The sequence below is a fragment of the Somniosus microcephalus genome, chromosome 13 (assembly GCF_052327205.1).
Source record: "Somniosus microcephalus isolate GS21.2 chromosome 13, FLI_Smic_1.0, whole genome shotgun sequence".
Classification (NCBI taxonomy): Eukaryota; Metazoa; Chordata; class Chondrichthyes; order Squaliformes; family Somniosidae; genus Somniosus; species Somniosus microcephalus.
In genome coordinates this window covers 62,854,580-62,880,362 of record NC_140999.1, presented here as the reverse complement: position 1 = coordinate 62,880,362, position 25,783 = coordinate 62,854,580, and the positions used below count along the sequence as shown (strand labels likewise).

The following is a 25,783-nucleotide window of genomic DNA, read 5'->3' as shown; positions in this document are numbered from 1 at the left end:
GGACAGTGGTTCAGATGAACAGAAAAGTGACACAGACTCCGGAAGCAAGGAGCTGGGTTGTCTGAAACTACATAAGGTAACCGAAATGGAAGATCACAGACTATCTGGGTAACACTCAAGATAGACGGAGTCCAAGTGAAAATGGAATTGGACACAGGATCAGCTCTAACAGTCATAAATCAATGAGACTACAAGCGGCTATTTTCACACATACCCTTGAAAGCTACTGAGATAGTCTTGAAGATGTATACGGGGCAAAAAGTCTACCCCAAAGGAAAAATAAGGGTGAAAGTGGTATATAAAGGCCAGGAAATACCTAAAATGGATATATATGTATTGCCAGATGGAGGACCGCCACTGCTAGGATGTGAATGGATCCGGAAGATACAATTAGATTGGCATTCCATACAGGCACTGAAGGTGGAGGCCAAAAAGGATGACGACGTCACACCTGGACGACTGTCAAAAATGCTAACTGACGCAAAAGAAGTGTTCCAGGAGGGACTAGGAATACTAAAAGGCATAACAGCAATGATTAAAATAGAGGAAAATGCAAGCCCAAAGTTTCTGAAGGCCAGACCAGTGCCTTATGCGATCAGACCAGCTGTTGAAGCAGAGCTGGAAGGGTTGGAACGTTCAGGAGTACTGTCCAAAGTGGACTGGTGCGAGTGGGCTACACCCATCATTCCTGTAATGAAGAGGTCGTTGAGTAATACGCCTGGGGAACCAAAGAAGGTCCACATCTGTGGGGATTTTAAGGTGACAGTGAACCCAGTCCTTCACACGGTACAATATCCGCTTCCACGAATTGAGGATATTTTCGCCTCGCTATCTGGAGGTAAACTCTTCACCAAAATTGACCTAGCCCAGGCGTACTTGCAAATGGAGGTAGAAGAAGCTTCGAAACAATACCTTACGATTAACACTCATAAAGGTCTCTATCAATACAACCGGCTGGTGTTTGGAGTAGCCTCGGCTCCGGCTATCTGGCAAAGGGCGATGGATCAAGTCCTGCAAGGGATTCCAGGGACCCAGTGTTATTTGGACGACATCTTGGTCACGGGCGAAAATGGCAGTGATCACCTCGCCAACTTGGAGAAGGTGCTCACCAGATTAAAGGAGTATGGGCTACGAGCTAATCGCCACAAGTGCGAGTTTTTCCAGAAACAGATCTCGTATTGTGGCCACGTCATCGATGAAGAGGGGTTACATAAGTCCCCTGAAAAGATTGAGGCAGTAGTCAAGGCTCCAGCACCGGAAAATGTGTCACAACTGAGGTCGTTCCTCGGGCTGGTAAACTACTACCACAAGTTCTTACCAAATTTGTCCACGGTATTACACCCACTGAACACCCTACTGCAAACAGGGGTACCATGGAAGTGGGATGACGAACGTAGACGAGCTTTCCAGAAGTGTAAAGAATTGATCACATCAAAAGAGGTGTTGGCCCATTTCAACCCAGCACTACCAATTTGTTTGGCATGTGATGCATCACCCTATGGTGTTGGAGCGGTGCTGTCGCACAAATTCCCAGACGGGTTAGAGAGGCCAGTAGCCTTTGCGTCTCGGTCACTAACCTCAGCCGAGCGCAACTACGCCCAGATTGACAGGGAGGCCCTCAGCCTAGTATGGGGAGTAAAAAAATTGAACCACTTTCTGCATGGGCAGAAGTTCACCTTGCTGACTGACCACCAACCACTTGTCTCCATCTTTAATCCTAAGAAGGGCATTCCAGTGATGACTGCACAGCGGTTGCAAAGATGGTCCCTGTTTCTAGGGGCGAATCAATATGAAATAGAATATAAAGGCACGAAACAGCATGGGAATGCTGATGGGCTATCGTGCCTGCCACTGCCTACTGTGGAGGAAGCACCAGCAGTGGACCCTATCGAGATATTTTATTCGTCAATAATTGAACAATTGCCAGTAATGAACGCGGATATAGAGAAGGAGACCCGCAATGATCCGACGCTGTCTCGGGTATATGAATTGACGGTGAGGGGATGGCCAACACATGGCGACTCACTGTTGCCAACATTCTCATCCAGAAGAGAACAGCTGTCAGTATGCCAGGGGACAGTGATGTGTGGATCCAGAGTGGTGATTCCACCCAAGTTAAGGGAGAGAGTGCTAAATGAGCTACATGAAGTCATCTGGGGGGAGTGAAAATGAAAAGCCTTGCTAGGGCTTATGTGTGGTGGCCGGGAATCGATCAACAAATCGAAGACCTAACTAAGAGCTGCTTAGGATGCCAGAAGTTCCAAAATGCACCACCACATGCCTCTGTACACCCATGGGAGTGGCCCTCCTCTCCATGGCAATGGGTGCATATTGATTTTGCTGGTCCATTCATGGACTCAATGTTCTTAATAGCAGTGGATGCTCATTCAAAGTGGCCTGAGGTGAAAAAATATCTTCAACCACTACAGAGAAAACAATTGCAGTCCTACGGACCATATTTGCCAGAAATGGGTTGCCAGAGCAGATTTGCTCTGATAATGGACCACAGTTTGTGTCCGACGAGTTTCAAAAATTTATGAGAAGGAATGGGGTAAGGCATTACACATCCGCCCCGTATCATCCAGCCACAAATGGATTGGCTGAGAGGTTCGTACAAATCTTTAAGAAGGCGATAAAGGCCATGTGCGATGATGAAATTCCACTACAGCATAAGATGGACAATTTCTTATTAGCCTACCGAAATGCAACAGATGCAGTTACCAACCAGACCCCGGCCATGATGTTCTATAACCGAAGGTTGAGATCTCGTCTGGACTTGCTCAGACCAAATGTGCGAAGAAATGTTGAGGACAAACAATTCCAGCACATCAATGAGAAGCTGACAAGGAGCTTCAATGTAGGGCAACCAGTCTTGGCCCGTGACTATCGAACAAAGAAATGGCAACCCAGAACGATATGCACAAGGCAGGGGCCATTAATGTACACAGTGGATGTCGGGGAGAACATTGTGAGACGCCACGTCGATCAGATCTTAGCGTCACAGGAACGCGTCAACCCCATGTCTCGAGTACCTGGGAATGAACCTGACATACCGGTAGCATCTACCTCAGACCCAGTAGCAGTGGAACCCGATGAACTACCCGATGAAAAGGGGTCAGAATCGCCTCTGCACCAAGAACAAGACCCTCCGGAAAGGCGCTATCCCGAAAGGGTCAGGAAGCCGCCCCAAAGACTGAATCTATAAATGGACTTTTGTTGTTTAATGTACATGTTAAAATGTTAATTGTTATTTGAATATTAGGGGTACTACTAATCTTAAAGGGGAGGAATTGTAGTGTATGTGCCTTTAAGTCAGAACTACTTTTACAGCTCCTGTATACTGTAGTACCGGCAGTGACCACACCTGTATATAAGCTTTGCGCATGCCTCTGTACCCCCAGTCTTGAGACTACCCTCCTCCAGTAAAGACCTGTTTATTGTTAATTTACAGCATCCGTGTGATTATTGAATAACAGCATATCCTCAGAATCACGGATCTAACAGAAGAGGTCACGGGTTTTGGGAGGTGCTGCCGAAGAAGCCTTGGCAAGTTGCCGCAGTGCATCTTGTAGATGGTACACACTGCAGCCACGGTACGTTGGTGGTGGAGGGAGTAAATGTTTTAGGTGGTGGATGGGGTGCCAGCCAAGCGGGCTGCTTTGTCCTGGATGGTGTCAAGCTTCTTGAGTGTTGTTGGAGCTGCACTCATCCAAGCAAGTGGAGGGTATTTCATCACACTCCTGACTTGTGCCTTGTAGATGGTGGAATGTCTTTGGGGAGTCAGGAGGTGAGACACTCGCCATAGAATACCTAGCCTCTGACCTGCTCTTGTTGCCAATGTATTTATGTGGCTGGTCCAGTTAAGTTTCTGGTCAATGGTGACCCCCAGGATGTTGATGGTGGGGGATTCAGCGATGGTAATGCTGTTGAATGTCAAGGGGCATTGTTTAGACTCTCGCTTGTTGGAGGTAGTCATTGCCTGGCACTTCTGTGGCGTGAATGTTACCTGCCACTTATCAGCCCAAGCCTGAACATCATCCGGGTCTTGTTGCACGCGGGCATGGACTGCTTCATTATCTGAGGAGTCATCAGTGAACATCCCCATTTCTGACCTTCATTTGGAGGGATTGTCATTGATGAAGCAGCTGAAGATGGTAGGGCCTAGGACACTGACCTGAGGAACTCCTGCAGTAATGTCCTGGGGTTGTGATGATTGACCTTCAACCACCACAACCATCTTCCTTTGTGCTAGGAATGATTCCAGCCAGTCGAGCATTTTCCCCCCGATTCCCACTGACTTCAGTTTTACTAGGGCTCCTTGCTGCCACACTCGGTCAAATGCTGCTTTGATGTTAACGGCAGTCGCTCTCACCTCACCTCTGGAATTCAACTCCTTTGTCCATGTTTGGACCAAGGATGGGCCGAATGGCCTGTTTCTGTGCTGTATGTTCTATGTTAATTCTATGTATGCAACTTCCTCCCCCACCTCCAACCCCCACACACCCCCCCCAAATCAGGGAATTCCCCGGTGTCCATCTTCCGTGTTTGTGGGTTCCGCCTGATTTCCCAGACCCACCAGCCCTCTCCCTCTCCCTCGGATACCAGATCGCTGACACAGACCCCAGGGAAATTCGGGGCCCCTGACTTTTGGATGCAGAAGCTTCAAGTGTCTCAAAAAGAGCAAGATAAATTGGTTGTCGTTTAAATATTTCCACTTTATTGGTTCGGAGTCCATACCGGTACATTCAGTGTAGGCCTGCAACACCAGCTGACTTATCCACCATACCGGTTTCATTTTCACACCTTATCCATTCGATAAAATAAGTGCAACACCACACAGGCTATGTCTCTGTTTCTCTTAAAGTTGAACTGCTTCTTTAACATCTTGAAAGAGGTAAAAGGGGAAAGAAAAAATGTACTAGATAATTTGAACCTTGTCGTTGGGGGCGATAACTAGCTCATTATCATTAAAATACTATTGTTGTCATCTTAAAAAGTGTCACATTGTCTGCTCGTGATGTTTGTGCATTTTTAAGATCTGAAGTAAGACATTTTGGACATCTTCATCCATTCGACCCTGCAAAAGGGACACAACAAATCAGCTCTTTTAACCAGTGATAAGAATCACCTCAATTCCTTTCATATGCCAAGTTTCAAACTTTTGAGTTACATTATAAGCTGCAAATTAGCAGAGTTATTAGTCATGGAGTTGTCTCCCTCTTAGCTCCAGGATTTCCTCTTATTCGCACACGCACAACTTCAAAACTACAGGATCTCACGCACACAAACAAAAAGTTTGGCTCACTCCCAGTAACTTCAGTGCATTACCAAGCCCGTGCCTTCTTACCATGCCTCAGTTGGCAGCACTCTCACCTCTGAGTCAGCAGGTAGTGGGTTTCAGTCCCACTCTAGAGACTTGAGCACAAAATCTAGGCTGACACTCCGCTTCAGTACTGAGGGAGTGATGCACTGTCAGAGATGCCGTCTTTTGGATGAGACGTTAAACCGAAACCCCGTCTGCTCTCTCAGGTAGAAGCAAAAGATCCTATGGCACTATTTCATAGAAGAGCAGGGGAGTTCTCCCCAGTGTCCTGGCCAATATTTATCCCTCAACCAACATCAATAAATCAGATTATCTGGCCATTATCGCATTGCTGTTTGTGGGGCCTTGCTGTGTATCAATTGGCTGCAGTGACTACGCTTCAAAAGTACTTCATTGGCTGGAAAGCACTTTGGAATATTGAGGTCAGGAAAGGTGCTATAGAAATACAAGTTCTTTCTTTTCTTCTTTTACCAGTGACAGTGCAAGTGGCTGAGATAACCCCATCTGCTGCTCTTGACTCAGTGCAAGCAAAGCCAGGCAGACCAGTGGTGAGATTGGTCTCCAGCATGTTGGGGAGCTCATCCTCTCCAGCACTGAGGGTTGCCAATCCATTTCCAGATTATGGCTGGGGCAGCACCACGTGTTGCTGGTGCTTATGCCAACGACGCAAGGGTCGCTGCAGATCCTTCGATGTTCTGTGTCGTACAACAGCTACACTCAGAGTGCCAACGCCAGCATGCACATTCTGCCGCCACTTTTTGAGGAACTCCCTGCCACTTGGAAATCTCCCTTGCATTGGGTCACCAACCCTCCTGGAGTCCCCAGGAATTAAAGCTAGACACTGCTGAAAGCAACAACCGGGAGAAAAATCATAGGAGCATTAAACAAAAATTGTGCGATCTTCTCATTCTTTTTTTTTGAACGCTTTCATTTATTCATAAAAATAGTGGCGATGGAAAAGGAGGCAGTTTGACTGGGCGGAGGGAGGTCATGTGATGTAACGTCCAGGAATATGCCCAACCAGAGTTGGCAACCCTGCCCTTGCTAGCAGCAGGTTAACTATCCAAAAATGTTAACCTGCCTTTTGTTTGTGGATGTTGACAGACCTGCTGCCTATTTCTAGCATTTTCCTTTTGTAAAATCCCCAAACTGCAGCATTCCCAGTTCTTTTACTTTCTGAGCTGCAGGATTGCTGGAGCGTCCATTAAGCCATAAGACATTCGTTGGTCTTTGGTACAATCTCTCCAACTTTTGGACACATCGCCAGAGAGGAGAGAAAATGGGATAGGGAATCTCCACCGGGCCATTGTCACTTGCCTGCTGGCAATGGGCAAAGAGCTTTCTTGGTGGTGGACCAGAAGCAGGCCATCACCTGACCTGTCAGAGAGTCAAAGCCTCAGGATGGGGCGGGGGGTGGGGGAGAATGAGCCAACAAAATAGGTGGAAATGGAGGGTGTGTGTCCTCGGTGGAGAGTACATCTCTCGAAACAGAAGAGTAACTCCTAATAAAATCAATCTTGCCATTGTAAATGTCTTTGGTGCTAATTTTCAAACAACCCATCCTCTGGATCCAACTGTGGTGAATCAACCCTGTCAGACGTGTGATCTCCACACTGAGCTCCTTACCTGAACAGCATAAAGGAGATGTGATCGGTAAATGGTCACAATGGCTCTATGGTCGCTCTCTGCTTGCTGTCAAGAACAAAAGACCCAGTTTTACTGGAGCATTTCCAAACAATGACATTTTGTGACAAATTGGCCGAGAATTTCCTCAAAGTGAGTTAAGCCATTGCTGCCCTTGTAAAAGAAAAACGCGCCCACCAGTGGCCAGTAGAGAGAGTTGCACGCAAGTTTCCTGGGTCTGTTGATTTGCTTTCCCATTGGTGCAGTCATTAGTGTAAAATGGGCCTAAGTAGCAGAACTGGAAACTCCTGTGCAGCCTTTAATAGCACAGTTCAACCTGCAATCTTCAGTAACAGACTGGGGGACATCCAGGTAGGAGAGAATCAGCGATTAGCTCTTTCACTTCATGCTCTAATAATTTCACTGTATGTCTTAGTGACATTTTTATTATATAGGTCAGGGCACTGAACCACAGAAGAAGAAAGCAGAATTTCACTGATTGGGATCCTCCAAACCCTCCTCGAGGAATTCGAAGGCAGGAAGCAGAGCCTCCTGGGTGTGGGGGCATCCCAGAAATGTAGCTCATGCCACCTGGAGGGAGGAGGCACTGGCACTGAGTGCCAACTCCTTCACCTGAAGAACAGTGCAGTAAAAGTTCAATGTCCTCAGCAGGGCTGGTAAGGTAACATATTAGACACTCTCTTGCCCACCCTCGGAATCAGAATACTCTTCACCCGCTTAAAGCAACACTTTCACAACCAACCCTTCACACTGCACTCTGCTAAATAACCCAGCTCCCTTCACAGCAATTACATGCACAACCCTAAAACCCCTCTTTCCACTTGAACACCACACCCCCCCGCCCCCCTTCCCCCCAAAAAATGCCCCCACATCTCTTACTTCACCTCTCCCATGCCACTTGGCACACACTCCACAAATGGTAGCCTTATGTCTAATTCTGGGCACACCACATTAGGAAGGATGTAAAGGTCTTGGAGAGGATGCAGAGCAAATTTACTGGAATGGTAGCCGGGATGAGGAACTTCAGTTATGTGACGAGACTGGGGAAGCTGGGTTTGATAAATTCCTTTCTTTACTAATTAGTCACTGGTGTCAGGGTGATTGGTTTATAGTGACTGAATAAATCACAGAGGATTCCCGGAACATTACCATTGTATTGGAGATTGCATTCCACAGTTCTGTCCAGCAGACAAGTGGCCCTGCTGTGAGCGAGTGGTCAATCAATGGAGCAAGCTCCCTGGGGAGATGGAGGAGGCAGAGAGTGTTGATTCATTCAAATGCAAGTTAGATAGTTTTCTTTCAGAAAATAATATTTTGGGATACAGTATATGAGTAATTTGAGATGTGACGTGTGGTGAGTGAAGCATGTTTGGGAGCAACAGGTGACTTTGGACCTGTGGTTCCCAAAGCTCTCCACCACTGGGATATCCTCACTGTAGTGTATGTACCCGTCTACCTTTAAGAGAACTATTGTATGTAACCGTTCACCTTTAAGAGAACTATTTTAGGTGTGGCACTACTTTGTTTGGCTTCTGTATACGGTAATACCGACGGTGACCACACCAGTATATAAGTGTTGTGCCAGGAGTTATTGGGCAGATTCGCCCTGACCTTCGAATAGTAAAGTCCTGTTTTAAGTTACTCTTGGAGTCTGTGTATTAATTAACTAAACAACCCACAGACTTTACAGTGGCGACGAGTCCGATCGTACCCTGCGGCAACAATAATTCCGAAGCAGTTAACGAGCGTCGAGAAGAGGCAACCGCCCTCGTCATTCTGCTGGGAGAAAACTCGAGTCTGCAGAGCTGGAAAGGAGGAAGAATTCAGAGACAAAGACTTCCATCAGCAACAGGCACTGACTGTCCCTTCTGCCACGGGGAGGAGTGAGCCCATCAGCACGAGAAGCAAGGCGGCCACGGTGACTGTGAGTAAGGGAAAAGTAAAAAGAATAACCGGAGGATAAGGGCGGTGCACTCGACCACGGTCGAGGGGGAAAGGAGCCGGACAGAAGTCGGGCCCAGAGGCGCTGAGGCTGGGGCAGCGTGGAGCAAGGAAGCCGCGGTACAGACAGGCTGGAGACGCAACGGCGTCATGAGACAGCTAGACCGTGACCGGCGAAAAAGGCCGGGCAGCGACCGAAGCCACGAAGCGCTGCGACTGGGAGCGTAGGCGCGGGAAGATATAAAAACTCAGCCGCAGCCGGGGAGGGAAGCACCGGACTGCGAGACGGCTGGGAGAGGCGTTTGGGAGCCGAGCGAGCGGGAGAGGCAGAGCCGACCAAGGGAGACTGCGCGAGAGCCAGTCCAGCGGCTGAAACTGTTCTCCGTCAACGGGGTGTACCCAGCGCCGGTAGAGCCGAGAGAGCGGGAGAGAGACCGAGCCCGAGCAAGGGGAACTGAGCGAGAGCCAGCCCAGCGGCTGAACCTGTTCTCCGTCAACGGGGTGTACCCAGCGCCGGTTGCCTTGCCGAGAAAAGGGAAAGCACTGAAGCCGACGCGCAGGCTGTGAATCTGAAAGCCAGCGGCCATCGCCTATAGGGGAAAGTGTACCCCTCCCGCTAGGGAAGAAACGCGGGAAGCCGCCATTAGGCGGGGAAGAAGACAGAAGCGGGAAACAGCCATTGAAGTGGGCGGGGAGAGAAGGTAAGCGCGGGAAACCGCCATTTTCGCGGGAAAACCGCCATCTTAGAGAGAAAAAAAAATAAGTTAAAGAGATAATTCGGGGTGTTATCAGAAAGAGAGGAAGATGCCTAAGCGTGGTAACATCAACGATTTTAATGCCGAGGTAGAAGACTGGGCCACATACGTGGAACGCATCGAGATCTATTGTGAGGCCAATAAAATAGAAGAAGATGACAAAGCTATAACCTTGCTAAACTCGATGGGCGCGAAGACATACGGGCTCTTGAAGCATCTACTATCACCAGCTAAACCGGCGGATCAGACTTTCGATGATATTGTGGCTGTTCTGAAGGATCACTTGAACCCCACACCGTTGATGTTGGCGGAACGATTCAAATTCTATGCGAGAACGCAACGGAAAGACGAAAGCAACGCAGAATACTTGGTCGAACTGCGTAGACTAGCGAAATACTGCCAGTTTGGAGGGAATCTGACAGAGGCATTGCGAGACAAGTTCGTGTGCGGGTTGGCAAAGGAAGGAACGCAAAAGCGACTACTCGAAGAGAACGACCTTACACTTGACAGGGCTGTCCTTATTGCAGCATCGCACGAAGCCGCAGCGAAGGGAACTGCGGAAATGCAGCTAAAGACAGCAGCACTAAGTGTGGATCAAATTACCTCGACAACAACAAAATGCTATCGTTGTGGGAAGACAACACACGACCAGAACCAATGCTGGTTTAAGATGCCAGGAATGTAGGAAATGTGGCAAACTGGGTCACATAGCTAAGGTATGCCGGTCAGGGAAGAAGACCAACAACCAAAGGACCAACAACCAAAGGAAGCCATCACAGGAAAAGTACAACAAGGTACACAAGGTGGCTGAGAAGAGTTCAGATGAACAGAATTCAGACTCAGACCCAAACGGCCAGGAGCTGGGTAGTCTGAGAATTCACAATGTGAGTAAGGAAGCTGACCTACAAACTATCTGGGTCATGCTAAAAATAGCTGGAATCCAAGTGAAAATGGAGTTGGACACTGGATCAGCTCTATCAGTCATAAATCGAAGGGATTACCACCGGCTATTCTCACATATACCCTTAAGAGATACCAAGTTCGTATTGCAGACATACACGGGGCATAAAGTATACCCCATGGGAAAGATAAGAGTCAAAGTGAGAGATAGGGGTAAAGAACACCCAAGAATGAACTTATACGTACTACATGAGGGAGGACCACCACTTCTAGGACGGGAGTGGATCAAGAAAATAGACATGGAATGGCACTATCTAAAAGCCATAACGAGTGAGGACTCGGTGCAGACAATCAGCTCAGATTCTGAAACGGATGACGATAAGACCAACCCAAATATGAAAGACAAGGCTGAAATGGACTTGCCGACGAAGGTTGGAAAAACGAAGGCATGCATAAAGGCTTATGCTCCAGAGAAGAACAAAGTTTCAGAGCAGAACTCCACCGAACAACGACAACCTAGTTTGACAGAAAATTCTGAGCCTCTTCAAGTTACGGACATATCCATGACGGAAGAACACTGAGCTCGGACTCAAACTTATTTCAAATTACGACAACAATTAGAACAATTGAGTTACCGTCTCGTACAAGAGATGAAAACAATGAAAAAGTTCTATGACACCGAATGGGAGAATCTGGAAAGACAACAGAAGCAGCTAGCTCAAGCAGAGAGCGACCATAGAGCCATCGTGACCAATTACCGATCACATCTCCCTTATGCTGTTCAGGAGTTAGAATATTTGCAGGAAGAAGCAAATGAAGAGGAATCTTCAGGAAGCCAGGATTTTATTCCAGTTCTTCTCTACGACTCCTTACAAGCAGAGTGTGAGAAGTTGAAGGAACAGTATGAACAGGCCCAGGCCACAATTCTGGAAGGGGTTAACTCGGCAACCTCCGAAAAGCTAGTTTCAGTGGAAGCATATGAGCAACTGAAGGTTGAACATGAGCAAGAAGTCCAAAGGCTGCAGGAAATTCTTGATGAGCTCAAGGCCAAGACAGACTCATCGGTAGAAGTTCCATCCATAGATGAGAAATTAGAGGTGAAAGACATGGCAGAACATGAAAGACAAGATGTACAAGAACTCATAAAAATATTAAAGGAAACCCAAGACAAATATGGGGCGGCAATGACCGAGATTCAACAACTTGAAGAACAGATTCAACTGGGAATCCGTTCAGTGGAAGAAAAGGGAACTGTAAGAAACACAGAGACTGTAAGCATGGCCTCTGAACATGAGCTAGAGAGCATCAAGGCGCAACTTCTCCGAGCGCTGGAAGCCAAAGTACAAGAGGAAAAGAAGGTGAAAGCATTGGAGGAAAAAGGTGGATGAAATGGAGAAGACTCTGACCCACAGTGTTCCCGTGGAAGAGTTAACGGTCAGCCAACTCCTTCATATGCTGAAGGACAAGACTCTACAATGGGAACAATCTGAACACGAGCTTCAATCTTCAAAGGGAAGGAGTTCGGAGCTCTCAAAAGTTATGGAAATAGCTGAGGTTGCAACACAGATTTTACAGGGATGCCAAAAGTATGCTGAATCACGTCAATGTGAACAGCAGAATGTTGAAACAGCTGCTCCAGTAGAAGGATTGAATAGCCTGATCAATCAATCCCCGAGGGAAGGGGAAGTATTGAAATCACAAACGAGGTCATTAGTGAAGGATTTGCAGGAAACCCAGGAAGAGCGGGATGAATATGAACGCATGAAGAAGTCTCTTCAGGAAAGATGTCTAGGGAGGGAACAACAGTCGGCTAACGTCCAGTTGGGTACGGAAGAAGTAGCAGGCCCTCTCGCTAGACTAGCTCAGGACGACACCGAATATTACCATGACCTGTTGAGTGACACGGAATATTACGATGACTTGGTCTGCCCAGCTTGTGATGAAAACTCCCAAAGTGCAGAAATCAGGATGAAGCACTTAAAGTCTAAGGAACATAGGGAGATGGTGGCGCTACAGCTGGCAGCGGATAAGGGAGCCCCGAGAGTCTCCAAGAAGCAAAAAAGAAAAAGACGAAGCAGAAGACGATAACCATCTAAATCATTATCACTTCTATCAGATCATGCACGTGGGCCCCACGAAGGGGGCCAAATCAGTTGGAAAGTAGGAAAAATTACCAAGGCAGTCCAGCTGTTTGTAAAAGTCAGCACTGCTGGTTCAGCAGGACGGAAGTTCAAGCTGTTAAGCCAAGGGAAAGACTATTGGATGAGTCATGCTAGAAATGTGAACCGGCTACACCACAGAGATGTTGTTCGGACCGAGTCAAGACCAGAGACTGAATCTGTGAACTGTTCCCACAGAGACTGAATCTGTGAACTGTTTCCCGCAGAGACTATATCTGTGAATTGTTTTACATGAAGTTGATTATATGTTATGTTTAATGGGGAATAAGTATGTTGTAAGCTAAAAAGGGAGGATTGTAGTGTATGTACCCGTCTACCTTTAAGAGAACTATTGTATGTAACCGTTCACCTTTAAGAGAACTATTTTAGGTGTGGCACTACTTTGTTTGGCTTCTGTATACGGTAATACCGATGGTGACCACACCAGTATATAAGGGTTGTGCCAGGAGTTATTGGGCAGATTCGCCCTGACCTTCGAATAATAAAGTCCTGTTTTAATTTACTCTTGGAGTCTGTGTATTAATTAACTAAACAACCCACAGACTTTACACTCACCTCATGTGATAGAGATTGATAGCGATGATTCGGCAACAAAATTTAGAGCCAGGCCATTCAGGAGTGAAATCAGGAAGCACTTCTTCACACAAAGGGTAAATTTTCATGACTGAGATCGATAGATTTCTGTTGGGTAAGAGTGTCAAGGGATAAGGGGCAACGTCGATTAAATGGGATTGAGGTGCAGATCAGCCATATCTAATTGAATGGCAGAACAGCCTTGTGGGGCCGAATGGCCTCCTCCTGTTCCTATGTTAACAACTCCATTATCGTCTCACGCAACTACCAGGATGGTAGAAGACCAGCTCGATGAACTGTGGTCTTTTCTCAGTCTAGCAATTCCGATGCCTAGGTTATCCTCCTACCAATCCCCCGCTGCGGCAGAATGTCCTACTTACAGCTAGCTGCTGCTGTAGCAACCTGATCTGCCTCTGCGTGGATTCTGCATGCTGCTGGTTGGGCTGGGAGGCTGGTTTGGGAGGGAGTGCTGCAGTGTTAGACCGCTCCGACAGACTGTTCAAAGCCTCCTTCAGTTTAAACACCTCTTTGGATAGTTCGGTTATCTACAAAAAAAAGAATTACAACAGGAAACTAGCAGCAAGAAACATTCTGGATACAATAAGAAGATACCAACATGGAGAGCAGGGACTCCATTTGGGATCTTATTGAAACATATAAGATTCTGAAGGGGCTTGACAGGGTAGATGCAGAGAGGATGTTTCCCCTCGTGGAGGAATCTAGAACTAGGGGGAATAGTTTCAGAATAAGGGGGCACCCTTTTAAATCGGAAATGAGGAGGAATTTCTTCTCTCAGAGGGTCGTGAATCTTTGGAATTCTCTTCCCCGAGAGCTGTGGAGGCTGGGTCATTGAATATATTTAAGGTGGAGATAGACAGATTTTTGAAAGGTAAGGGAGTGAAGGGTTATGGGGAGTGGCAGAGAAGTGGAGTTGAGGCCAAGATCAGATCTTATTGAATGGCAGAGCAGGCTCGAGGGGCCGAATGACCTACTCCTGCTCCTACGTCTTATGTTCTTATAAACCTGCCTTTCCCACCCCTACCCTTTGATCTCGGGAGGATGGGGTCAGAGGGCGATTGACAAACACACTTGAATGTAACTGTCCAGAAGGAAATAATTCTTAATGCACCAATCCATTGACTGATAGCTAAGCAGAAGGTAATTGAGAGCAATTTGATCAACACTAATGGTCTTGCAATTAAAATGTGCTCAGAAATTAAGTCTGTCTAGACTCCTTCTGTCTCAATTCGCCATTCATGGAGCAATGCAAGCAAACTGGCGCTGAAGTATGCACAGTTAGTTTTAGAGTATCCTGTGATTTTGTACATTCAACGAGCGAAGCAGTTGCAATGAGTTAAATGCAAAGTTAGCTGCCCGCTCTCATCCCAGAATTGTATGTGGTTAAGAGCTTTCCCCAGTTGGATACAGGTGTCCTTTGATTTTACCCTATAAATTGGCAGTTGTGTTTCGGGATGTTTGACTATTTTGCTACGGAGGCCCTGGGTATGTTTTATATTGAATTCTTACTTTTAAGTTAAATTGAATTCACAAATGATTAAAACGCCCCTCTTCTGCAGGAAGCTGGTGCTGGGGATAGGTGGGGGAAAGATGTACATTAAAGTCAGATGGGCCGGCCTGTGGAATGTGGAGTATCTTCAGATGAGACAATGGGCTGGATTTTCATTGAGGAGGTGTGTAGGAGGCGGGACTACAACTTTCGGGGTTGTAGTCCCGCCTTCATCGAGTTGTGGCCAACCCACGCGATTATCACTTGATTGACCTTGTTGAGCCCACCCAGCAGGCTCAGCAGGCCAATTAAGGGCCACCCGGCAACAGGTGACGTCACAGATTGACATTTCATCTGTCAAGAGATTTTGACAGGTGAAATATCAGCGTTTGACAGCTGTTTGAAGCTATCAAACACTGACAATCTGTACTCTAAGTTAATTCCTTCCTTTCAGGATGATTTAGAGATCTCTCCGAAACAGAAAGCTGAATGCTGCAAATTTTGACAGATCACAGTCATTCTGCTTTCTGTGCCGGTGAGATGAGGGACTCCCGAGACCTGAAGGAAGGAAGGCTGTAAAGGTAAGTAGAACTTCTTTAAACACTTTACACACACCAAACACACTTACCTCTGCACTCATGCACCCATCACTCACCTGAACACTGGACATCTCGACCCCTCCAAGCCCTTCATCCCGACGGCCTGCCTCGCTAACTTGGCACGGTTTGAAGCCATCGGGAATCCCACACTTCACCAATAAAAATAGGGATTAGGCTAAAAACTGCTTGTTAACTACCTGTTAACAGGCAGTTAATTGGCAATAATCCTCTTCCAGCCTCGGGGAGGCGGGTCCCAGCGCGGGTTGGGTACCCGCCTCCTTTGAAACTGGCATGGAGGCGGGTTGGGGGCGGGATGGGTTCGTGCCCCCCGATTTTGAGATTTTAACTCCCCACACGCCTCCAATCCCGCTTCCACGGCCCAATGAAAATCCTGCCCAAGGTGTTAAGATGACCCTGTTTATTTTGAAAGAAGCCTTGGGTTAATTGCCAGGGGTCTCCACCCAGAGGTAAGTTAGTAAGATGGTATGGATTCCACAATATTACTTTAAATTAAGCTGTGGGAATAGGACAAGGGGATATCGATTCAAACTAGTTAAAGGTAACTTTGGGACTGCTAGCAGGAGGAGGTTGTTCTTCACACCGAGTGATCAACACTTGGAATGGACTCCCGAGCAGTGGTGGAGCAAATAAATGCAGGAATCATTTAAGGAACAATTAGATGCTGCAATGCTGCACGTGGGGTAGTTTAGGGTTGTTCTGGGTGGATGCATTAAGATGGGCCGAATGACCATCCTCAGCCTGAATTATTTTGTGATCTTGTTGGCTGGAACACTGAGAGAACTCCCCTACTCTTCTTCAAATAGTGCTGTGGGATCTTTAACATCCATCTGAACAGACAGAAGGGACTTCAGTTTAACATATCATCTAAAAGACACTATCTCCAACAGTACATCACTCCCTGAGTATCAGCCTAGATCATGGGCTCAAGTCAGGAGCAAGGCTAGAACCCACAACCTTCCAACTCAGAGGTGAAAATGCTAGCACTAAGCCAAACTGGCATTTATCTCAGCTAGATTAACAATGATTATAAATACCTCGACTACAACAAGAATTGCACTTAGCTGCTTCATATAGGAAATGATCTCACAGCACTTTACAATGGAGGGTACCGCACAGGAGATGGGAAACATTAATAGATGGAGGGAATCACAGTCAATCAAAGAGTTAGGTTTTTAGGAGGCTTTTGAAGGAAGGAAGAGAGTGAGTGAGGCAAAGTGGTTTGGGGAAAGGGTCCCAAACAGCAGGTTATAGTGTAGCTCCCAGTAAGGAAACTCTGCATAGCTTTGAGATTTACTGGTATCTTTAGGTAGGAGATTAAATCAATGCGGTGGGTTCACGATTGGGTGGATTGCACATGTTCAGTGGAAGGAGTGATTTTCATTAGCTAAGAGGCCTGCATCAATCCATGTTTCATCTCGTTAAGAGATGAAACGGAAGAAAATTGGCAATTAAATTTCAGAATGTACAGCAAAAACATCTAAGAGCGATCAGACAGACACGTGAGATAATATTGATTCCACAGCACTGAAGACTTGAATGATTGTGAAATCTTTCAATACCTTCTTATCCTTTTCCTTAACAAGATCAGCGGAGTCCTCAATGTGTTTATGCAGTTCAATGACCCTCTTTGACTCCGACTTTAAGTTGTTGAGCTGTTTCTGCACTGCAGCCACCTGGTCCTCTGCAGCGTGCTTTTCGCTCTTCATAAAGAGTGCCTCCCTCTGGACCTGGAACACCTCAGTGCAGGTCTTCTCATGCTTCTTGGTCAGATCGTTTAATTTAATTATCAAAGAATTTACCTCAGCCTTCAGTGAGGTAGTGATCTTTTCGTGCTCTTCTTTTTGAATGGTTTGTCCTTTCATTGCCTTCAGCTCCTCCAGTCGCTGGGAAATCTCTTTTTCCTTCAAGGACAATTGATTCTTCAGATTGTTTACCATCCCTTTTGTATCCTGCAGGGATTGCTCAAGTGATTCCTTCATTTTCACGTGCTCATTCCGAGATATGGAACTCATCCGTTGATGTTCTACCTCATTTTGTAGCCTTGTGATTTCTCGCTGGATTGCATTGTGCTTCGCTTTTAAATCAGAGAGTTGCTTGTTAGCTTCACTGAGGGATTTACTTAACTTCTCCCTCACCTCTTCGTGCTCCTCTTTTGGGACATACGTAGACTGTACTGACCCGAGTTCCTCAACTTTCATTTCATATTCTGTTTGAAGCTCTCTGCATTTTTCCTGCAATTCTTTGTGGGCTTTTGTCAGCTCTTCCAACTGCTCCTTGTCTTCTTTGGATACTTTAGTTGCCTCCCCGCAATGGCTTCTCTTCAGTTCTTTGAGTTCATCTTCTACCTCATTGCATTTTTCTATTAGCACGGAATTCTTTTTAGAAATTTCTTCAAGTGAAATATTTAGTGACATTCTCATTTCATCGTACTCTTCCAAAGGGACACTGTGAGTCAGAGTCTTCTCCATTTCATCCACCTTTTCCTCCAATGCTTTCACCTTCTTTTCCTCTTGTACTTTGGCTTTAAGTGCTCGGAGAAGTTGCACCTTGATGCTCTCTAGCTCATGTTCAGGGGCCATTCTTACAGTCTCTGTGTTTCTTACAGTTTCCTTTTCTTCCACTGAAAGGATTCCCAGTTGAATCTGTTCTTCAAGTTGTTGAACCTCGGTCATTGCCGCCTCATATTTGTCTTGGGTTTCCTTCAATATTTTTATGAGTTCTTGGACATCTTGTCTTTCATGTTCTGCCATGTCTTTCACCTCTAATTTCTCATCTATGGATGGAACTTCTACCGATGAGTCTGTCTTGGCCTTGAGCTCATCAAGAATTTCCTGCAGCCTTTGGACTTCTTGCTCATGTTCGACCTTTAGTTGCTCATATGCTTCCACTGAAACTAGCTTTTCAGAGGTTGCCGAGTTAATCCCCTCCAGGATTGTAGCCTGGGCCTGTTCATACTGTTCCTTCAACTTCTCACACTCTGCTTGTAAGGAGTCGTAGAGAAGAACTGGAATAAAATCCTGGCTTCCTGAAGATTCCTCTTCATTTGCTCCTTTCTGCAAATATTCTAACTCCTGAAAAAAAATGCAAGGGTGATAAAGTTGAAGATCTTAAATACTGATTAGTAACTCACTCTGTAATAGGTCATACATTGTCCATGTGTTAATTATCTTGGCTTGGTATCATTTATACCACCCAGGTACGGTTGAGAATGTTGGTTTAATGCCCCAATGTACCATTGCTGCAACTACTTTGCAAGTCTATTTTCACATGACCCAAACCCACTGAGCTGCTCTTTTGCACAACTCAGATGTTCCTTCCTGCATGTTCCTATCTTCTCTCTGTCATTCCAATCTTCTTATGTTTTAATACAGGCCAACCCAACAAGCTAATAAACAACTGACAAGTCAGAATACCGCCCGCCTCAGTACAGCGCTAATCACACGTCAATGTTAATTTTCCGACCAGCATTACTAACCTGTTTAAAATAAACTTGTTAATTTTTTTTAATTCATTCTTGGGATGTGGGCATTGCTTGCCCATCCCTAGCAGTTCACTACAAGCGAGCGGCTCGCTCGGTCACATTAGATGGCAGTTAACAGACTATAGGCTGGTGCGGGACTGGAGCCACGTATAGGCCAGACCGGCTAAGGATGGTAGGTTTCTTTCCCCAAAGGACATTAGATTTATTTTATTCATTCACAGGACATGGGCGTTTCTGGCAAGGCCAGCATTTATTGCCCATCCCTAACTGCCCTGAGAAGGCGGTGGTACCACTGAGTGGCTTACTAGGCCGTTTCAGAGGAATGTATTTTAAACTGAATTCAAATTCTCAAACTGCCATGGTGGGACTTGAACTCATGTTCCCTAGATTAGTGGCCTAGGCCTCAGGATTACTGGTCCAGTTACATAACCATGACACTACTATACCCGAATGTCAGCACTGAAATTGGACAGAGAGTCTGGCCTATGGAGGCAAGAGGAGAATTTTAAAAGAAAGACTTGCATTTCTATAGCGCCTTTCACAACCACCAGATGTCTCAAAGCGTTTACCGACAATGAAATACTTTTGAAGTGTAGTCATTGTTGTAAATGTGGGAAACACGGCAGCCAATTTGCACACAGCAAGATCCCACAAACAGCAATGTGCTAATGACCAGATAATCTGTTTTTGTTATGTTGGTTGAGGGATAAATATTGCCCAGGATACCGGGGAAAACTCCCCTGCTGTTTTTCGAAATAGTGCCACGGGATCTTTTACATCCACCTGAGAGAGCAGACGGGGCCTCGGCTTAACGTCTCATCCGAAAGACAGTACCTCCGACAGTGCAGCACTCCCTCAGCACTGCACTGGAGTGTCAGCCTAGCTTTATGTGTTTGAGTCCCTGGAGTGGGACTTGAACCCACAACCTCCTGACTCAGAGGTGAGAGTGCTGCCCACTTTTTTTTTTATTACTTTATTGAACATTAAGAACATTTACAACATCGTGATCATTTCATTGTATGATACAAATCAATTCCGCCGCTCTGCACAGCCATTCTGCCACCACACTTTAACATCAAAACCTGAAGTTTAATTTGTCCTCTGTAACATATATTAATCGATTGTACTTTAAAACTTGGTTGTAAAATACTGTCCTTAAATTCCTTTCTGAATAAAACATCCAGAGAGCCGTATAATGATCTTTTAGCTTATATTTAAAATACTCTTTTAGATTGATTCTCCTCCCCTTAAAAAACAGAGCATTCCTTCTTTGCACAATCACGGATCTAGCCAAACTGAACATTAAATTAATTGCCGCTCCGCTAGACTCGGGCAGACTCTCCTGCAATCCCCATCTCAAAATTGAGTCCCACGGGATTCCCATTCTCGCTCTTCGGTCCCCACCCAGCACAAAAGCTTCACACAACTGTCGAACATAGTACTTAAAGTCATTTAACTGCGGACATAACACCAGTAAATTGGACAGAGTCTCATCCCGTGTCCCACACATTGGGCAAGTTGCCGCCTCCACTCGTCCAATCTTGCACAAGACTGTCATGGTAAAAATCTGGTTATGAGCCAATTTGAAATCCAGTTCAATCCACTCTGGGCATTTAAAATTTGCCCACACTCCGTTCCAAATCCTGTTGAAGTCCAGCTGTGGGTATATACTCTGCCAAAACTCCTGACCAGCAGGGGTCTTGAATCTCCATTCTCTGAATACCTCATAGAAATCTCGAGTATTACAGTTGTCAAATTGGACCAACTCTCCCCCTTTCTCCAGTACAAAGCTTGGAAAAGCAGGACGCATTTTACTTCCTTTGGAGATTTCCGCAGTTATTTCTTCCATCCAATCCTGTGGCATTGCCCTCACAATCTTCTCATACATGATTCCTATTGCTTTTTCCTCTACCTCCTGATCCTCCTCCCACACCATGTCCCTCATTATCGCTTCCGGCAACCAACCTGGAATTACCTCGTATAATACATCTTTCACAGATATAATCCCAGCTTTTATAAAAGCTTGATTAAATAATACCTCCCCTTCGATGTTGACCCACCTATTCAAAAATAAGGGCTGTTCTAAAAATTCCTCAGCCCCCTTGGGCATAAACTGCACACTCTTTAAAAATTGGGCCCAAGTCTCTACAACCCCCTTATAAAACCTAGGGAGAAGTTTAATCGATTTCAAAAACATATTATTGTATTCCATATACAATATCCCCTGCCCTCCTATCCCACTTCGTTTTAAAAAATGCTCAAAACAACAGGGTTGATTTTCCCGAAGCTGTTGGGAAGGAGGCGGAGCTACAACTTTTGGGTTTTAGACCCGCCTACTTCGACGTCCGGCCAATCCACGCGAATTTCCCTTGATTGACCTTGTTGAGCCCGCCCAGCGGGCTCAGCAGGCCAATTAGGGCCACCCGGCAACAGGTGACATCACAGACTGAAATTTCATCTGTCAAGTGTTCTTGACAGATGAAATATCAGCGTTTCACAGCTCAATAACAACAGAAAATGCTGGAAAAACTCAGCAGGCCAGGAAACATCCGTGGAGAGAAATTAGAATCGATGTTTCGGGTCTAACCCTTTTTCAAAACTGGAAAGGAAATGAAATAGATCGAAAGGCAGGGCTGCAAGAGAACAAAAGAAATGAAGAGACATTAAGAGGTATTCAAAACAAGACGAGATGGTGATAGGACTAGTGGAGACAAAAGATGGCTCAGATTAGGTGTTAAATGTTCTGGCAGAATGAGAGACAGCTGCCATGTGGGAGAAAGAAAAAAAAAGGAAAGGGGGGGGTGGAGGGAAAAACCAAAACAAAGGGGTGGATAAAATACATAAGTAAAAATGTAATAGGGGCCGAGGTTATGATCAGAAATTGTTGAACTCGATATTGAGTCCGGAAGGCTATAAAGTGCCTAATCGGAAGATGAGGTGCTGTTCCTTGAGTTTACGTTGAGCTTCCGTGGAACAATGCAAGAGGCCAAGGATGGTGAGGTCCGAGTGGGAATGGAGTGGTGAATTAAAATGACAGGCGACCGGAAGCTCGGGGTCACCCTTACGGACTGAACGGCACTTTACAGGCTTCCGACCCTCGCTGCCCGCTGCTGTCTTTGTTCCCCTCCACAGCACTTGGCGTGTTTTCCGCCATCTCGATCCCGTTCTCCGCTCCACCATCCTCTGCCTCTTCCTGTGCTCCTTTCTCCTTCATTTTACCGGCTGTGTCCTCCGACCGCACCGCTCCTCCAGCCGTTCCACTCTCATCTCCTGCTCCTTCTCCCATCTCCTCATCACTCATATCGCTCCCTTTTGCCACACACTCACAGCGGGTGGGGCCTTTGTGACACACCCCACAGCTCTCCGCCTTGCAGCTCCGAGCGATGTTTCCTGACTCACTGCAATTGTAACAATACAGGTCTGGACAGTTTCTTACGAGATGGTCATGTCCAAGACAATAATAGCACACCTTTACTTGGTTATCATGCAGCACACGAAAGTACTGCACTCCTGCCAGTGTCTCGAACTTCATACTGTACGGCAATGATCTCACCCCCTCTGGGAACCGCACCTTTATATACCGGGTTCCGTCTGCTACCCGTGTTCCCGGATAGTACCTCCTCTTTATTGCAGAACAGATTTTAATGTCCCACGACTCCAACTTTTTGCTTAGCACTTCATCTTCAATGTAAACTGGCAAGTTTAAAAATTAAACCACCACCTCCTCTGAATATAGCACAGTGTGGAAATTGACATTATACTTAGCATGCTGGGTAGAATAAAATGGCCAAGTAAAAGAACAAACTTGCTTAGGTTGTAGCTAAAGCAAGAAAAAGTAAATGTGTCACAACGTGTCCAGGACCAAGAGATCTTTCATAATACCCACCCACATTGAGGATGTGATAACAGCTATAATTGACTCACTAGCACAAAGGAGGCATAAGGCTATAGAATAGATAAACTAGTAATGATTGTCGCTAGACAAAGAAGCAAAACGATTGAGTAAGCCAATCATCTTGGTAACAAGATGGTCAGACATGAGTAAGTAAATCATTTTGGTAACAAGATTCAGACAGAACCTCCTGACAGAATATATGATTAACTAACCTTGTCTGGAGATATTTCTGTCCTGCTGACCTTTTGATTGTCCTTGTGCAAACTCTTAATGTGTTTAAAATGATGCAATGCCATTACACGTGATTTATGGAACGCTTGCTTGTTTGAGTATATAAATATGCTGCATTCACTGATGTTCAGTGGAGATGTTGGCCTAGCCTTTGTCCAGGCAGCTCTCCCCTTGTACAAGTAAAAATTAAACTAACAATCTGACGGTACTGCTTGTGTTTTAGAGTCTTACTCGGAGTCGAGATTTCGACAGTAAAACTTGGAGGTTCCACCGAGATCGCTTACTACCTACCGGTGAGTAAACGGACAAAAACACGATGACTCTCTAAGAACGTACCCTAACTGGCCAGTTATCAGTGGTGCTTAGTCACCAAAGGGGTTCCTCCTTGGACAAGTACAGTAGTGTAGTCTGTTTGTCTCGGCGGGAGTACTGCGATCTGTTAAGACTCATTTCAGGGTTGAGTTGGAAATTTTTGTTATCACTTCCTCTTTCAGCTTGACAGAAAAGGGAGACAGATTTCGAAAACCTGAACTCTGAAAACAGGCCGGGCAGATTGTTGAAAGGAAGGTAAGAAGAGACGTCTGTAGAGGTCCCTGTTTCTTGAAGGAAGGAAACGATTACCCTTGAAAGGAAGGGAGAGATATCCTTGAAATAGAGGAAAAGTAAAAAAAAAGGGACGCTCGTCCTTGAAAGATAGGACTTATCCTTGAAAAACAGGATTTTAAAGTAATAAGTTTTACTGTTAAGGACTCAGTCTGTAGGTGCGTACAACACAGACCGAGAATTGGCTATTTGTTTAGTTAGTGTATAAGAATTTTGATCTGTATACCCCTCTGGGTTTTTGCAATTTTTGTCATCTCTGTAATTTTTTTTAGCTTTGTATTATTGTGCTACTATTGTCTGTGAGCTCTTGGAAAAACATAACAGGGGATTCAACAGGGGAGGTTGGGTCTTAGAAATACTTAAATTGGTAAAGAGTAAAAAGTGATCAGGGGATCGCACCCAATAAAAATGGGAGCCAGAGCAAGTAAAACACCAGAAAAAGGCACACCTGCCTGTTACATGCTCCAGAATTGTGGTCAGACATCAATAGATGACTTACCCAAATGGGTAAAATGGACCAAAAAGGGAAAAACGCCATTCCCACCGGATGGTACATTTAATCTAGACCAAATAACGTGTCTCGAGGGGTGTCTCTTAGAAAGGGACCCAGGGAGAAGCAGTAGAAAGAAAGTCAAAACTGGCAATTACAACAAAATGGGGGACAAGGTAATGAATTTACCCAGGGAAATGGTTCTACCCAAGCACAGGCTCACACCCGCCCTCAAGCGAATTTTTCAGTCCACAACCAGTGGGGAGCACAAAATGCTACCCAGAATCAAAGTGGACAAAGTTTAAATTTACCCTATTCAACATGACGCCTGGGACCTGACCCGCAGATTGCCCAAAAGCAATTACCCCTAGTACGATTGCCTGCAGTTTCAACCAATATGACAAAAGAACCCACCTTAATAATAAATATGGAGGGAAAAGAAATTCCTTTTCTGGTAAATACGGGAGCCACCAACTCAGTGTTGACAAATCAATATGCAGAAGGAATTCCGTGTACAGCCAGTAGTGCCAGTTGCGTAGGATTGTCAGGAGTTACTCAGACCATGACTTGGTCAGAACCCCTCAATGTGCAAGTAGATAATTACAGGAATCTCGAGAAGTACCAGTGAATTTATTAGGAAGAGACTTATTATGCAAAATGAAGGCAACGATTGTTTGCTCTGAAAAAGGACTTGAAGTCCATGTTCCCGTAGACAGATGTGGTATGCACCCACTACAGATCAAATTGTCCCCAGTCCTATACGCATGGCAGATTTGTGAAGATGGTCTTAGCAAAACATTGTCAACTATTATAGGCTCCCTCCAATTTGTCCTTAGATCAGTGTCCGAATACCAGAAAGAATTGCATTTGGGCCATTGGCATACAGAGCCCCACTGCACAGCCTTTTATGATGAGACAGGAATGGACAAATACCACAAAAGATATTATAAGCCTGTTCTGCAACACAGATATTTGCTGAAAATTCAGAAAATTTTAATTGGTCCCGAAGGCATAACCACCGCTGTTCTTTTACCCGTGGAAGCATGGGACCTGTTAGAAGAAAAAGACAGTAAACCACATTGCACCCTAGCGGTGGCACAAGGACATGCACCAAGGGACTTGGGACCAATGGTTAAAAGAATGGGAGGACTAGGAATAGAAAAAGAGTGGCAAGTGTCTCAGGGTACCTTGGTCCAGTATGAAGAAAAGCAGGGATACGGGGTGGAATTGCAGACAAGCCTGCTGTTCGAAGGCAAATTTGAGGCAAGGGCGTTGGACATCCATAACTTCCCGCTCCTACCAGAAGTAGAGAAACTTCTGAGTCAAATCCCCAAGCAAGTATGGTCCAGCCACCCCAATGAGGTTGGAAAGATGTTAACTGCACAACCCTACAAGGTTACCCTCAATCCTGCAGTCCCACTCCCAAGATAGGCACAATATCCTCTCTCCCAAGCAGCAGAACAAGGCATTGAACCAGTAATCAAGTCCTTACTTGACCAGGGCATTATAATACCAACAAGAAGTCGGTCTGCCGGGATGCCTGCCTGCACTCGCCGCCGCTTACTATGCTGTACAACAAGCACAAACTGTGTCTCTAAATCATCATACAGTACTACATGTCCCACACTCTGTCGAGGTGC

General features: G+C 45.7%; 1 protein-coding gene across 1 annotated transcript in view; it reads right to left on the bottom strand.

The window, feature by feature from the left end:
• Positions 1–4,694: 4,694 nt before the first annotated feature.
• The window catches only part of ankrd24 (ankyrin repeat domain 24), a 151,693-nt gene continuing 130,604 nt past the window's right edge, over positions 4,695–25,783 (bottom strand). Inside the window, exons 17-20 of the mRNA XM_086004969.1 lie at positions 17,003–18,514; positions 13,697–13,861; positions 6,950–7,015; positions 4,695–5,077 (exon numbers count right to left, since the gene is read on the bottom strand). Coding sequence (XP_085861095.1) covers positions 5,000–5,077; positions 6,950–7,015; positions 13,697–13,861; positions 17,003–18,514 — 1,821 coding nt within the window. The 3' untranslated portion in view covers positions 4,695–4,999. The remainder of the gene's footprint in view (positions 5,078–6,949; positions 7,016–13,696; positions 13,862–17,002; positions 18,515–25,783) is intronic.